The following is a 16,837-nucleotide window of genomic DNA, read 5'->3' on the forward strand; positions in this document are numbered from 1 at the left end:
GACTGACATTTTGACTTTCGTCTTCCTCAGAGTCATACTGTTTGACGCTGAGGAAGAGCGTCAGTCACCCCAACAAAACAATGAAGCACGTGCAGACCAGTCGAGTGCTCCAGTATATTTAATTTGGGTAGTTTCTCCTGAAGTGCCCAGGTATTATTATTTTTCTCTGATGCAAGTTGTCCCTGTTAAGCACTGACGAGCCCTTCTATTGGCTGAAGCGCGCTGGACTTCTCTTTAACTGTATCTGTTGGTGAATGGGTATTTACAGGTGAGGTTAAAGACGGTTGACCTGGCCGTTGGGTTTATTATTTAGGCCTCTGATAGCCTGAAGGAAAAGGTCTTTCTGCGTTGCTCTGTATAGGATTTGTGACATCGAGCAGCACAAACTGTCCATTACTTCAACATTCATTCAACTCTGCACAGGCACTTCCTGGGATTAGAGTCATGCAGAGAGGGAGGTGAAGTCCTTGCAAGTCAGCAGCTACCAAATGGTGATCGTCAGACTGCTGCGTGTCATAGCTGAGTAGAAGGAGTTCAGGATGTTCTGTGAGACTGAAATTGCCTTGCCTTCCTCATCACAGTGTCTGTGTGCATTGTCACAAGTGGCACAACTGATGTGCACACTGTGGTGTTTGAATCCGCTTACTCTCTGCTGTTAAAATCCACAACCATCTCCTTGGTCTTACTGACATGGAAGAGGCTGTTGTCCTGGCACCACAGCGACAGGCCTCCCACCTCCTGAATATGGGCCATCTTATCGCTGTTTGTAATCGGGCCCACCACAACTGTGTCGTGTGCAAACTTGATAGCGTTGCTGCTATGAGCTATGCCTGGCCACACAGTCACCGGGAGTAAAGCGGAGGGCCCTGGACCTGTTGGTGAGGGTGTTGGAGGTGTCTGCCAAGAACCTAGGGTTGTCAAGATGGGCAGTCTGGAATCCCAAAAAGTAAATAAACATCAGTCTAACATAGCTCCTGTTTATGTTGTCCAGGTGGGAGAGGGTGGCATACATATGGAAGGGATCAGCGGTTTTCCAGAAATGATCTATAACTCTACATCTGTGTCTGTTTTATACCCATATATGGATATCTCTGTACTGACTCTCCCTTTTATGACCATATATGGAGATGATGACATAGCAAGCCCTGAGGACCGGTAGAGCTTTTTGAAGCAAAAGTTATGGAGGTACGGTACTTCGCGACGTAGACGCATAGGACCAAGCACAAGAACTCTGGGTCAGAGATTAGCTCAGGACACAGACCCTCTTATAGACAGCTACACCTTAAATGCAATGTATAGACTCATAAGTTATGATCCACCAGAAGTGACTGTCTGTTATCTGCAGAGACCCCTCCCTCAGCCTGTATGTTCTTATTTTATTTTGTTCAGGACTTGTCTGCGCTTCAAACCGTCCTACTCGTTATACCCCTAAGAAAATGATCATATTGCTAAATATGTGGTAGCATGAGATGCTGGGCTAACTTGCATGTCATTAGCTTATATATCAACATCATACCATGTATAATGTATTTGCACATTTAATCAGAGGGGTGAGCAGCAGCCCTGGAGCACGTGGGAGGTCAGCGCCTCGCTCAACGGCCCATCGACGCACACATCTGTTTCTGGCATCAAACCTGTGGCTCTTCAATGACAGTGTGGTCTCTTGACCCCGTTAGACCCCCAGTGCCACCCATCAGAACGGAAGCAGCGTTCTGTTACAGAGAAACATGAGTGTTGGTCAAGAGCACAGTCCACTCTTGACCTCGGTGACGTTGTGTTCCAGACGATCTCCAGCTGCTCGCAGCTCCTCCGTCTGGCGGAGCAGTTGACCTTTGACCTCCTGAAGTCTCTCGTTAAACTCCAGGTAGTGGCGGCTCTGCTGGTACTTGGACTCCACGTTGCTGTCCGGGTGTCTGCCAGAGTCTTCATTGCTGTCCTCCAGGAGGCTGAAGACGGGGTCGTTGGGGGAGGCTCGCTCAAGGTCCTGCAGTATCTGGGCCACAGTGGGCGGGTCGGGGCGAGGGGACAAAATGACCCTTTTCTTGTTCTTAGATCCCATATTCATTGTGACTGGGTCACAACTGGGCCTCTACCTCAGTTTGCTGAAAGCTTGCTTTAACAGTTTGCTGATCATGCTCTATTGTAAAGTTTTAAATGGGCAAAGGAAGATAAAAGGCATGTTCAAGCTAGTGACATCACTGCGGCTAATGCGTTACACAACGTTTTTACATCTGTTGTCACCAGTTGTCAGCTGTCCCAAATATGGAGTTCCAGCCTGGTGGTACTCTGTTCACCGTTTATGTCCAAATATGGACACACTGATGTCATCAATGGGACGTCAGACTTGCCCAAATATGGAGCTATACATGGCTCCAGACTTGCATCCAAGTACTTTCAACCACCCTAAACTAACCTCACAGCACTTCATGACCACCAAGGACAGTGCTACCAGTCGGTAGTTTAGGCAGGCTGAGGAGGCGTTCTCGGGCATGGGGACAATGGTGGACCTTACAGCATGTGGGGACCATGGATTGGGCCAGAGAGAGGTTGATTGTGGTGTTAAACACTGGAGTCAGATGAGTGCAGGTCTTGATGAGTTGCTCAGAGATAAAAATAGACTACATAAATAAATTACTGGAGCACTCAAATAGGTCTGCATGTTTTATTATATTGTAGGGATGACTAAAGAAAGTTGAGAAAACAACTCACAATTCAAATCCTTTTTACTTTTTACTCAGTGGAGGAAATGCAGCCTCTGTATAAGTGTCTATATTGTAAATGTAGTTCTGAAATGTATTCACATGATGATCTGTCTCCCCTACCAGGACCCACCAATGCGAGAAGGAGTACATCTCAGCAGGGAACCGCATCTACTCTGCAGCAGTTATTCCCATCCCCAAATTAAAATTAACTCTGCACCGCACAGAAGGCATTGGTAGTCAGGAGCAAGTGTTCATACTGGACACGCTAAAAGCTCGATGCTGGCTGCGCAATAACATCTGGGCCAAAGATTTCTGGACGCACTCCTCTTAGCCTAACTCCCCCCAACCCCACCCATCCTACACACATACACCCAACCCCACCCCCAGAAATACTCACATTCCTTTCCCGGGAAACTGCTTGCATTCCAGAATCTTCTGGTGCCTCTGAGAATACCAGGAATGAAATCAGAAACATTAGTAGCAAGTAAGCACTTTGCAGAATATTAGTTTCATTTAAAGAAAAAGAAAAGTATCTGGATGTCACGACATCGTTTTTTTGTTTTTTGTCAATGTTTTAGTTTTTATCAATGTTTTTGTCAAAAGTAATGTTTTTGAGTGGTATTTGTTTTTAAATATCTGTGTCCTTTCAAAATGTTGGAGGAGCTTCATTTCATTGGCTTCATAATTAGAGTTAGTTATTTTAAAGTTATTTTAGTGTACCTGTCTTATCTGGTAGTAAATGTGAGACTAGGTTTTACTGTTTTGTAAAAAAGAGGAAAAAAAGACTACATGTCAAACAAAATAGTTTGGGCAGTTCCAGAGCAGGAACTAGCATATATTTTCATTTAGTTGATGGATATTCAAATTGTCTGGTTAAACCTCTATTGGCATTTTTTTCATCTGGTTTGATTGTCACTGTTAATAACAATACACAGCAATTAGATCAGTATCCTGAACATCCTCTAGGTGGTGGTAGTCCTCTTTATTTTTTTATAATGTTAGTGTTATAGGGATACTTCACTTTCAAACATGTTTGGGGTCATTTTAACGTTTACTCTGGCTTTTGTGAGCACCCCAGACTGTTTTTAAGTTGCTTGATTTAGTATTTAGATATTCCTTTTATCATACATTTCCATACATATTTCCTATACAAACCCATTGTAATTTAACTCCATTTTAACCATGATAGATTAATCGAAAACACCCGTCCTTGGTTCTGGTGACTCATACTACCCTCCTAATAAGTGAGGGTGCCGTGTTTTTTCAATTACTTTTTTCATTAATTTTTCGATATAATAAAAAAAAAAGAACAAACAAAACAATTTAATGAAAAAGGTAATCTTAAAAACACTGCCCCTTCACGTATTTAGGAGGGCAGTATGAGTCACCAGAACCAAGGATGGGTGTTTCCGATGAATCTATCATGGTTAAAATTGAGTTTAAAGTTACAATAGGTTTGTATAGGAAGGGGGCGTGTCTGATCAAATATTTAAATACTGAATCAAGCAACTTAAACTGTCCGGGGTGCTCACAAAAGCCTGAGTAGACGTTAAAATGACCCCAATCATGTTTGAAAAGTGAAATATCCCTGAAGTGTTAAATGTTATGTTAGTACTAAGACTAGACATTGGAAAAGCTAAAAGAAGACAATCATATACAGCAAAATATGGAGTGTTAATTTAACTGAGTTTCAACATTTTAGAGCTTTATTTCATTGACTTTTAAGTGGAGAGAAAAACCTTCTGTCATGCTATTCTGTGATGCTTTTGATTATGTTTAGTTGCTTACATGTCATGAGCAATAGTTTGGCCATTTCCAGAGCAGGGACTAGCTTTCATTTTCCTTTTTCTTTTATATCCACATTCTTACTTGGAACAACTTTGTTTTGTATTGCTTTTCAGTGGGAAACTGAAGAATAAATAAACGTTGACTTAATTGATTTACAGTTTGGTTGATGGATATTGTAAGTGGTCAGGTAAACCTCTATTGGTATACTATTATCTCTAAAAAGAGAATGACAGCACTCGTCAGTTGAATAGTTTACAGTTCACCATACAATGTTCTCACCTCAGGTTTGATTGACTTCCTCTGTGTTTATACCAGTAACAGCAACAAGACCAGTATCCATAATATCCACTAGGGGTGTTAGTCATCTTTATTTTTGTCTCCGCCAGGCCGAAAGGTCTGGCGAAGACGGGTCTTTTTAAAACTGAATCATTGTGGGACATAGGTGAGTAAAAGGGGAAGACCCTAGCTGACATTCTTTCAACAGTTACACAACAATGAATAAGATAAGGTAAATTTTTTTTTAAAAGTAACCGCTGTATCCTTTCATTTTCAGTGCTGTCCTTAATCACATAGTCTCCCCTCTTCCAGGCTGATCCCATTGGATCTGTAAAACAATAGATTGTTCTTTGAGGTCCTGTGGACAATATTTAACAAATGCATTCCCTGATCTGCATCATATGAAATCATCTGTTTGTATGAATGGATGTCATCAGAGGCTGAATGAAGGGCCTGTGTGAATGAAACCTGATGTTCCACAGGGCAGAGTCCATCTGGACAATATGTTTCACTCGCTGACATATTAGCATAACACCTCTGCCATGTATTCTCCCCATTCATTCTTTTCATCCCCTCTCCTATTTCGATTGCCCTTGGAGGCCTCTGCTAATCAACCCTGTATCTCTTTTTTTGTCCTAGTTACTGTGATGCTCTTTTCATTTAGCTCAGGGATAAAGGAGGCAATCTTTTCAGCCTGTTTCACATGAATTCAAGTATCTGACACACAAAAGCTTACGAGAGAGCTGGGGTCCTACTTTCTTTTCTTTCCTTTCTATTCTTTTTTCAACAAATTGGTATTAACTACTGTATGTCTACAAAACTTGTGACATTTTCTTCACACAAGGTTTGTTTTCATCCAAAATTGTGTGATTTCGGTGCTCTCGATAGAAATATATTTCTGCAAAGAAAATGTGCTTTTCAACTGAAATCGTGCCATATTTTTAATTATTCCATTTTTTATCAGTGAGTAACATGGTCATACGACAAAGTATATACAGGTATAAGCCCTAAGCCTTTAGATGCTGTGAAGACTCACACTACAGTGCTCTTGCTAGATGTGACCTTGCCCTCATATCTCATTCCTCTAGCTTCCTGCTTGGGTTCTCCTTTTTACCAATTATTGGCTATTCAGCAGATGCATGTGCCCAGATCTTGCATATCTCTCTCCTCTCTCTGCCCTTGGTTTCCTGTCTCTCTGCACTGACCTATCTGATCTAAAGCATAAAATGCAAAAATATTATAACTAAGACAAAAAAAGACTAAGACAAAACAAGTCCTGGACAGCCTGTAATATACAATAGGTCAAGGTAAGTGATAGCGCCTCCCTTGGTAAGCATCTACAAGGCACACTTGGAGGGGGTGTAAAAAAACAAACTCTTTTCCAATAGTAATCATTGCTATAGAGTTTGTTCAGCAAGGGGGTCTCTCCTGCTCTTTAGTATAACAGAATATACATTTTCAATTTGGGATACCAATTTTATAAATCGGAAGAGAGAACCCTAATCTTGCGTAACCAGACGATCTGAGATTTTCACCTACCGATACGTCTGGTGACAACTAAAGAGACCTTAGAGAAGTCCTTCGGTATCACGATTGGTTTTTCTCAGGTGCTCTAGCCCCTACATTGAATTTAGATGTCACCAGATGTATTCTTATGCAGAGATCTCCGATCATCTGGCTATATGCATGACTAAAAGAACCCCACAATTATCTGCTTCAATTTGTGTGTTCTAGTTCCATTTTTATCTGCTTTTTACTGTGTCTCATCACATCACTAACCCAGCTTAGGGATGACCAAACTTTTCAAAGGGGGCCATATTTGGAAAAATATCTTAGGGCTGACTGCATTTCCTGTCATACACAGTCACATACAAATGCATTGTATTACAACTATTTTATTTCACTACAGCGCAATATCAGTTGCTGGTTTAGTTGGCAGTGTAGCCAAATCCCACACAAACACATTCTGATGAATGAATAATGAATGAATAATAAGGCCATCACACGCTTAGCACTCACAATGGCAAGTGACACTGATCATCCCTTTACATCGTCACTTCGAACTTATGCCAGCTGGACGAAGATGCAGAACTTTGATATGAGAAAAAGTTTGTTTGTAGTTTTGTCCCTTCAGCCAGTGCATCATTAAACAAACTGCCTCGCTGATGGGGCGTTTTTTGTGTATACTCTTATACTGGGCCTGGGAACTTCATGTATTGTCTTGGTGTTATGTTATATGTTATGATGTTCTGTGCTATATGGTCATGTGTTTTTCTGTTGAACAGACTGTGAAGATATACCCCTGAGGGACTACATATTAAATGTACAGTAAATCACTATTCTGTGCTGTAAACTCAAACAATGCAGCCTCTTTTCCCCACATGAATGCACTGCATTGCAACAATATTTACAGTCCAATAAATTCTATTTTGTTTAAACATCTTGAGAATGAGACAGCACAAGGAACAAGCAGTTAAGAATGGTTACAAATTCTACTGACAAATAGCCTGTCTGCCCGAGTTAATCTCAAAACACTCCAATGTATGAATTTCACATGACTATACTGGCGGGACATAAATAATACATTGTAGGAAGGCGCTGTGGGCCGTATAAGATCTGCCCACATGCCATCATTGACCCGGATTTTGGACTGCTGTATCCTACAGTGAATGAGTTCTATCTCCTGATTGGATAAAATTGGCATTGGTATTTCTTCCTTAAACTTCAGAGATGATGCTGGTGTAAATGTAAATATCAACAATTTAGAGGTCAATCTTAGCCAGTCAGGATGAAATATGAAGAATGAGGGGTGACGAACAGGGGTGAAAACATATTCTTGGCCACAATAATGCATGGCAGAGTAAGTTGTGAAGGAAAGAAAGGGAGAAATGTGTAAGATGGAGCTATGGTGGTCATTGGTGGATGGATTCCTCGCTTACATTTTAAGCCATTCATCCATCTATCCACCCACTGTGATTCCAGTGTGGTCCTTGAAGGACCATGCCAGTGTCACTAACTACATGTAATTTTCTATCCACGACTTAATGTCCACACATTGTACATACAAATAGACCCATTTTCTCTAAATGACTTACTCTCTTTTTATTATTTTGCTTGATTACATTTTATCCATAGTGGTTAAAATATTTTAAAATGTAATAATAGAGTCAACATTTTCTAAACCTCTGTACTGTTAAGAGGTACTGTTAAGAGGTACTCCGTACTGTTTATCTTCCAGATAAAACTTTAAAATGCAGCACTAGAAAGGAACTTTCCCCTCAGGTGTTTAGAATACTGCTCAACAGTTTACAGTATGTAATAGTAATTTGTGTGAAAATAAACGCTACAGTAGTTTTCACAAGTCTAAATTACCTATGCCTAGTAAGTTTACATCTGTATTTGTCCATATTTTCAACATGAATGGGGGTGACCAAATATAAAATTACGAGCCATCTAAAAAGGCATTTATGAAACAATGGTCTATTATATTATATTATATATGTGACCAAAGTTGGGAACAGACAATGTAACACGAGTATTGTCCTTTAAAATAGAGTGTAAATGGCTCAGGGGTGTTGCAGTATGGTCAGTGAGAGATGAGCCCAACTGTGGTATTTACTTAAAAGGGAGTACCATTGTTTGTGTAGTTGAGACTGAATCAAAAGAATAAAGCATTATTGTCCAGATCAAATGATTTGCTCTTTCACTGTGTCCGTCTTGGTGACATCATGTTTGACACTTGGTCTTGTAATTTGTAGCTTTGGAAGACATACGTTGATCTTAATAAAGTACTGATTGAACCATCCCAGACCACAAGAGTAGCATTAATTCTTAAATATGCTATTCCATCTTAAATGCATTTTAACCCAGCCTTCAGTTTACTGATTTCCCAAGAGAGATTTTCACTAAAGTTGGATATTTGGTTGTAATTTAATAATTTAGAAGCAAAGTATTACCTGTATTAGGCTTTGGGCCATGTTTTTCATTGTCATTCTTTCACTCAGCAGCATTTCATTCTACATGTCCTTCTAATGACATGCCTGGGAGCACAAACAATTATGTCTCGAGACAAATTAATTTGTGCATGACAGTTTATAGTTTCATGGACATGCAAGATATGTGAGTTAACGCACAGAATCAACTGTGATTATAGATGAAATGCCCCTTTATCTAGAATGTTAATCCCTTTGAGAGGCGAGATTACAATCAAACACTGAGTGAGTTATTAGTCCAGGTCCAGAAGAAAACAGAAGACACATTGTAGTCACAAAAGTTAGGCGACAGAAATATAAGAGCGAATAAGGCACTATGGAACATTAACTTGTGACTGAAGCAGGTTTGGAGATAAAGCACACCATTTAGAATAACAAAGTGATGAATACAATGCATTCAGCCTTTTTTGTTAAATCAAGTGTTAAACCTCAATTTCAAGTATATGCTATAGTATAGAGTATTCAGTAACTGGGGTCTCCCTGTCTCTCCAGCTCCAATAGTAAACGGAAAATTATTTTTCAGGTCAGGATACCAATTTCATCCAATCAGGAGAGATATCATACAGGGTACAGGTGTACAGAAAGTGAAATTGGAAGTAATTAAATAAATGAGTAGACAAAATTGGAATACTATAAAACTGAAACTGATAAATGGGTACTCGCTTCTGACTGGATGAAATGAGTGACCCACCTGAAAAAAATATGTTGTGTTTACTAAACACTAAAGAGCTGGAGAAACAGGGAGACCCCTGTTATTTAACAAACGCCAACTTATACCTTCCATCCAACTTGCATCGTTCCCGAGTAGGCCGGTACTCAACGGGCACCTGTCTAGTATGAACTAACTTCACTCTGCATCTCCTGTACTGGGCTATGGACAGTTCAGAAATCTGCCTATGACATCATCAATGGGGTTTCCAGCCTTTCTCTTCCTGAAAGTTTGCATGCTGAAATAGAATCCATTGTTCTTGCATTAATACAAAAAAAAAGTTGGAAAAAAGTTTGAAATGACCAAACCTGCCTACCGATGTAATTGGTAGGCAGGTTTATAAACTGTCCACAGCCCAGCCCTGAGACACCGACGAGTAGACAGAAATGGTACCATCTTATAATGAGCATTAGTGAGGACCAATTATATGACGATAGGCCTACATTGAAAATGGATGAAGTGGGCCTTTAAGCCGCCAATAGGCTACTTGGTCAAATAGCAACAATATTGATTGGTGTACTTTTATTTAGTAAGACATGAGAATCACAGTACATGGAAGTACAAATTCACAATACAAGGTCTACTAAACTGGAAGACTCATTAAGCACGCAGCTTGTTTAAGATGAGAACCCCATGCACACAAATCATGATGACATATAAGAGACAGACAGATATACACACTACTATACAGAATGTCATACAATCAGCTTTCAGGTTACTGGTATGAAGAGAGAAAAAATATATATTCAAAAGAGGAAAATGAAAGAGGGGGGGGGGGTAGGGGGGGTAGGTTAAGACTTAGACAGGGGCCATTTTCGAGTTGCAGCCTCCTGAAAGTGTATCTTTAGGGCAGTTTTGAAAGTGAGTAGGGTTTTACACTCCTTTACTCCTTTTGGTAGGGCATTCCACATTTTTGATGAATAGCATGGGAACGAGTTCATTCCCTTAGTTGAGCCAAATCTGGGTTGAACATGATTTGTGGAGCTGCCTCTGGTGTTATGATCATGGACTTCATTAACATTTTGGAAGTATTTTGACAAATACAGGGGGATCCCAATGTTGTGGTGTATCTTGAAGACCAGGCCCATAGCAAGTTGCTGTACTCTGTCCTCAACCCTAAGCCATCCAATCCTAGCAAAATGAGCAGGGGTTAGATGGGTTTTGTGATTGAGGCCAAGAAGTAGCCTTACAAGTTTGTTTTGGGATGTTTGGAGCCTTATTTTTAAGGCCTTGGAGGTGTTGTGATACCATGAAGTGCATGCATAATCATAATGACCTTGAATGAGGGCCCCTGCGAGAATCTTCAGAGTATTCTTACTGACTAGACGATCAATCCTCCACAAATAGCGTGTTGTTTGGTTGACATTTTTGATCACTTTTTCAGCGTTTTTGTTACCAGAGAGGTTTACCTCCAAGATGGAGCCCAGGTAGGTAATTTCATCCTTTCTTTTGATGACATCATCACCCACTTTGATCGTGAAACTCTCTGCCTTGCTAAGGTTAGGACTGGACCCAAAGAGGATGGATTCAGTTTTACCCAGGTGTAATGAAAGTTTGTTGTCAGAGAGCCAGATGCAGATCTTGTTGAGTTCAGAGCTGAGAGTTTTCTCAACTTGCAGCCTGTCCCTGTCCGAGACTAGCAGGGCCGAGTCATCTGCGAACAGGAACAGTTTGCAGTCGCAGGCTGATGACATATCATTCACATATATCAGGAACAGTAAAGGTCCTAGTATACTTCCTTGAGGAACACCACAAGTCACAGGGAGGGAGGGGGGACTGGGTGCCGTTTACTTCCACCACTTGCTCCCTCCCTTCCAGGTAGGATCTCATCCAGTTCACTGACGTATCATCAAAACCTATTGCTTGAGCTTATTGATCATAATTGGGTGATTAACGGTGTCAAAGGCCTTCTGGAGGTCCAGCATGAATGACCATGCCGCAATATTTGCCCTTGTCGACATCTTGTTTGATAGAGTCGTTCAAATAGAGAAGGCATGTGTCAGTGGAGTGGTTTGTTCTGAAACCAGATTGGAATTTGTAGATTAGATTTTTCTCGGCAAGATACTTATCGACCTGTTCATAGACTATTTTTTCCATGACTTTCGAGATGGAGCTAAGAATAGAAATAGGGCGGTAGTTGCCAGGGTCTAATTTGTTTCCTTTTTTGTACAGAGGGGTCACCCTTGCTTTTTTGATAGCCAATTAGCCAATAGCCAATTTAGAAGCTCACAATACATCTTGATCAGCTATTTTAGCTATATAGGGATGCCAGGGTTGGTTAATATGACCTGGCAGCCAATCCTGAAACAATTCAGTGATGTCTCCAAGGCATCTTTTTTGTATAAGAACGTTTTCTCAGAGATTGGCTTATGAAGGAAAGAGGTTCAAAACAAACTACATTGGAATTGCAATATCCTCCTATGATTGTGCCACAACAGCATTAATATAGAGCAGTGGTTCTCAAGTTCTCAACTGCTGGGGTCTGGGGACCCCCAGTGGTTATTGGGGGGGGGGGGTTCCAGGGGGTCCCCAGCAAAATGTATTGATATAGCATCAAAATCAAAACTGATTTTGATGCTATCAATAGCATCAAAATCAGTTTAACCACTTTAACCTAGCTAGTTATACATAGGATATTTGAAAATAGCCATCACGATGCTTTGTTAGCTTGTAGATCTGCTAATTATGAACTCAGGTCTTGGTCCCTGGCACTAAATTGTTTCATGGTACCACAATTAGCCTACTTCATCAAAAATGTACCAAACAAGTAAAGCAGTAGCCTATCTCTGTAATCTGGAGAGGAGGGCAACCCTCACATTGACTTGAACTTCCTGAATAAGATCAAGGACCAGTATGATCATTTGCCAAACTGCCAATGGTGAAATACAGCAACGAGAGCTATGCCAGGTGGTCAGATTCACAGAACTGAAGGGGATTGAAGACCCAGAAGAAGCTGAGGACCACTTCATAGTTATAAGATCCAACTGCAAAGGCCTAGCCTTTGTTCACATTGCACTGCACATGCCCATTTTGAAGTCTCTCAAGGTAATAACATGAAAAAAGCAAGCCTCCATTTTTTTATTTTCTGATTTTAGAATGTACTTGTACCACTAGGTACATACAAAAAACGATTTAATTACAGTAATGAGTACATTCCACCCCTGGCCTGGATACATTACTGTAATTTTAGCAGATGCTGACCAGCGTGATATCATCATCAGCTGACACCTTCATTGATGATGTTCCACTGTCTTCTCATCCCTGCTTTGTACAAGCAGTATCTCTATAGCATCCTGCAGCATGTGCTCAGAGATGCTGTCTCATGTGAGTGAGATGACATGAAACAAGGTTTAGTTTAGGAGGAGAAAGAATTATAGCCTAAAAACAGCTCAAATCACCATATTTAATCTCTTACCCCCCTTCCCTCTAATTCATTCCTTTCTTGGCTCTTCCAAATGTCTTATTTAGCTGGCGAAAGTTCAAAACTATGGATGCAGCAGATTATCCTTCCAGCACTTCCTTCACCATCGGGGGCGAGCCTTGCGCGCACCCCCCGCCCCTTCTCCTCCTCCTCCTCCCCCTCTTCTCTCCCTCATCCACCTCCTCTTCATTCCTCCCTCCTCCTCCCTCCCAACGGCGGAAATGTGTCGTTTTTCCCCCCTCACTTGGATAGAGCAGGGTTGCCATGTCCGCTTATTATAAGCAACTTTGGGATTGTTTTTCTGTGTAGTTGCTTGAAAATATTGGTAGTTGCGGGTTGCGTTTTTTGGGGCTTGTTTCTAAAGTGTAATTTGGTCAAACATTTTCATGGCAAGGACCCCCAAATTAATGTAATTGACCACAACCCCCCCCATCTGAAAATATTTATGCCAGGGACCCCCCCCCCTTTTTTTTTACAAATCTTTTTGCACTGACACAAAACAAGTAATAAATACAAAGAGGTCTGTCATTTTCTATTAAAAAAACACAGCATCACAGAACAGAACAAAAACACCAGTAAACAGATAACACACATACATGTTCAAATGCAAAACAAAACAAAATCAATAGACAAAGACAAACAGTAACCAAAGACACTCACATTCATAACAAGGAACAGGAAAGAGAGAGAGAGAGGGAAGATTCGTGTTTTTAAAATGTTTCAAAAATATTCCACATTTTCTGCAAGATATTTTTTTTAAATAGCAGATCTACAAGCTCACACTGTGTCGCACTGCGGCGCGTTGTGGTCGCTTGTAGATCGGCTATTTTCAAATAGCCAATAGGTTTAAAGTGCTCATGAGGCCTGGTTGCTTCTTTTGGGCTTGTTTTCTTAGACCTGGTTGCTTCTTTTGGGCTTGTTTTCTTAGTTTCCTGGTTGCTTATTTCTCTCGCAAAACCTGGCAACACAGACTCTGATAGAGCCGAGCGGCTGGAGGAGCAGCCTGACCATCTAAACATACATCCACCACGAGACGGACGGGGACCAGCGCGTAAAGAACGCACAAACACCCTGTGTTTATGTTTATATCGCCGAGAGAAGGAGAGAGGGGGGAGAAACAAAGCCAAACAGAGCACGAGACCTGAAGAAGGCAGACAGACAGGCAGAGATCTAGTAGATCTGCTCGTCTGGTGTGTGTGTGTGGAAACGGTCTGCTATTGGAGGACTGGGAGGCTCGTACCTCGGGAGCCTCTAGAGAAGCGGGGAGAACCTCTTTCTTTGGTGTTTCGACCAGGTGGGCGTGTTTCTTTTTTTGAACTTTTGTTTATATTTCAGTTTTGGTACAAATATATTATACATATTTTTTTTTACAACATTTCACCCCCTTTTTTTTCGTTCTACAGCTGTTAACATTTTGTTTTGTAGACAAAGCAGGGATAAAAAATACAAATAATAAAGCATAAATCAAGATACATGGGTAAAACATTTATGACAATGACAGCTTGACAATGCTCATGCGTGGGTGTGGTTTTGATGCATATTTTTTAGGTTAAGGACGGTTGTGGTTCGGATTAGGTTTAGGCAATCAACCACGCCCACCTGGGCGAAACACCAAAGAAAGAGGGAGTCCCTCCCTCTCCAGAGAGGAGCTGCGTGGAAAAGCCCCATGCACGCATTCCTCCGCTCGGAGAGAGACACACACACACACAGGGAGGAATCATTGGAAAGAAGTGGCCTCTTCATCATCATATAATAACCCGCAGGAGCGATAGACGTGCACATTATTTACATGCACGTCGAGAGGCGCTCGTTGTTGGACTGCGTGTCGCTCCTGGAGTTCAATTATTTTCTCTCTTTTTTTTTTTTTTTTTAATGCCCAAAACGGATTCATTCAGCAGGGCGTGCGATGAGATCGCGTCGCTTGTTGTGAGCAAAATGCTTTGATGAATCATTTACGGTCTTCTCGTCCGGGTGTATCGCTGCTGCTGCTGTCGCCGCCGGCCGCCGCTGGCTGCTACGCCTGACGCCGCGGAACGGAACGGGGCCCCGATGGTTGATTAGAGAATAAAAGCGACAATACAAACATTGGAGGAGATTATAATTGGGGGGGACATCAATTTCTCTTCTCTCTCGGTGTGTGTGTGGGGCCCGTTTGGTACGCGGAGCCCCGTAGTCATGTTGAATCGATGGGGGAGGAGAGACGGAGAGAGTAGGACCTCGTCCTCGACGCCGAGCCTGTCTTGTGTTGTCACCACATTTTCAGGATTAGTCTCATTTCATGGACCTGTATAACAAATACTTTGTCTAGAGGAGCACTGATTGGGCAATGGTCGCCCGTCCTCATGAAGTTTTTGTCTCATTTGAGAAAGTAACGAAGATGTTCCCCTTAAACGCCTTATAAAACTGTATGGTCTTTGTTTTCTTTTTTTTAACGATAGAAGAACTTCATCTCAAGTGATTATTTCGTACACAGGCTACCTCCTTTAGTTTGCATTACTCGAAGTGTTCCATTTTACAGAGAAAAAAACCCCGTGCGAGTCAATGAGCACCGTTTTCATTAATGGGACTTACTTGACACCCTCATGCCGCACGCCTCATATCTACCTCAAACGCGAGACTGCTCTCTATCAAACACAAAACAATCTATCCCAAATGAATACCTCGTCCTCACTGCAACGTAGCTATATTGTAAACTGAGTCTGTTCTCTGTAGCGGTGCAGAATGGCCTCTTTTCCAGACTCTGACCTGCAGACGTGCCCGCTCTGCAAAGAGCTCTGCGGTTCCTCCGCTCCGATTTCTTCCAACTCCTCTACCTCCTCTTCTTCCTCCCATACCTCATCCTCCTCCGGCCAGACCACCAGGAGGCTTCACGTCCTGCCCTGCCTCCATGCCTTCTGTAGGCAGTGCCTAGAGAGCCAGCGGAGCCCCGGAGACTCCCTGAAGCTGCGGTGCCCCACATGTGACCAGAAGGTGTCCATCAGTGAAGCTGGGGTGGATTCCCTGCCCTCCTCCAACTTCCTCTTCAGCAACCTGCTGGACGTGGTCGTGAGCTCAGATGATCAGATCCAGAACAAGAACGGCCACCACCGCGGAGGCGTGGGCATGGGTTCTGGCTTCCACCGCCCTCACAGCGGCCTCCTGCGCCCACACCTCCTGGGAGAGCCCCAGTGCAGCTCCTGTGACGAGGAGAACCCAGCCAGCTCCCACTGCCTGGACTGCCAGGAGTACCTGTGTGACAACTGTGTGCGGGCCCATCAGCGGGTGCGACTGACCAAGGACCACTTCATCGAACGCCTGGGGGAGAGCCTCCACCTGGGCAGCCGCTCCAACGCCAACAGCAACGCCAGCCAGCCGGGGGTCTCTGTGTCCCTGGCCCAGTCGCTGCAGAACAACTTCGCCTTGCTCTCCCTCTTCCAGGACCGCATGAGCTTCTGTCAGCATCATGACAATGAGGTGAGTTCAGGATCAAACCTTACTGTATGATATGCATATGAAAACACAAACACACACACACACACACGCTTATGCACACACTGACTGAGTGTAAGTTATGTTGTATGGTGAACAAACAAAGATGAATGGGATGTTTAAGGTTGTTATCTATGATGCACACATAGGCTACTCTCAGTAGCTGGAGTTGTTGTTATTGTGGTGCGACTAACCTTTTTTAATTGGTCCTTGTGTAATAGCATCAGGCATGTTGTGTAACACACACACACACAGTCCTATAGATTAATAGCATTATGTGTAGTATAGAACCATACTGGGGGCCATATGGCCTAGAGTTCAAAGGAAGCAGAGTGGCTCTTCACCTAGTTCCCTGGAGACGACCAGGCACGTGTGCCGAGTGGGATTTACACACACACACACACACACACACACACACACACACACACACACACACACACACACAGAGAGAGTCTGGTTAATCTGTACCACACCAGCCATC

The 16,837-nt window shown here is 42.4% G+C and overlaps 2 protein-coding genes across 2 annotated transcripts in view; one reads left to right on the plus strand and one right to left on the minus strand.

Annotated features, from left to right (window-relative positions):
- Positions 1–1,738: 1,738 nt before the first annotated feature.
- Positions 1,739–2,065, minus strand: LOC308095584 (UPF0449 protein C19orf25 homolog; the record flags this gene model as incomplete). Its single annotated transcript, XM_080442635.1, has 1 exon — positions 1,739–2,065. One exon carries the CDS (start codon positions 2,063–2,065, stop codon positions 1,739–1,741), a length of 327 nt encoding a protein of 108 aa, XP_080298761.1.
- A 12,755-nt stretch (positions 2,066–14,820) lies between these two features.
- LOC308094667 (E3 ubiquitin-protein ligase TRIM71-like) overlaps positions 14,821–16,837 on the plus strand; it is a 35,526-nt gene continuing 33,509 nt past the window's right edge. Inside the window, exon 1 of the mRNA XM_080441437.1 lies at positions 14,821–16,341. Coding sequence (XP_080297563.1) covers positions 15,610–16,341 — 732 coding nt within the window. The 5' untranslated portion in view covers positions 14,821–15,609. The remainder of the gene's footprint in view (positions 16,342–16,837) is intronic.

This window comes from Gymnoscopelus braueri, assembly GCF_963280865.1.
Source record: "Gymnoscopelus braueri genome assembly, chromosome: 11".
In the NCBI taxonomy this organism is placed as follows: Eukaryota; Metazoa; Chordata; class Actinopteri; order Myctophiformes; family Myctophidae; genus Gymnoscopelus; species Gymnoscopelus braueri.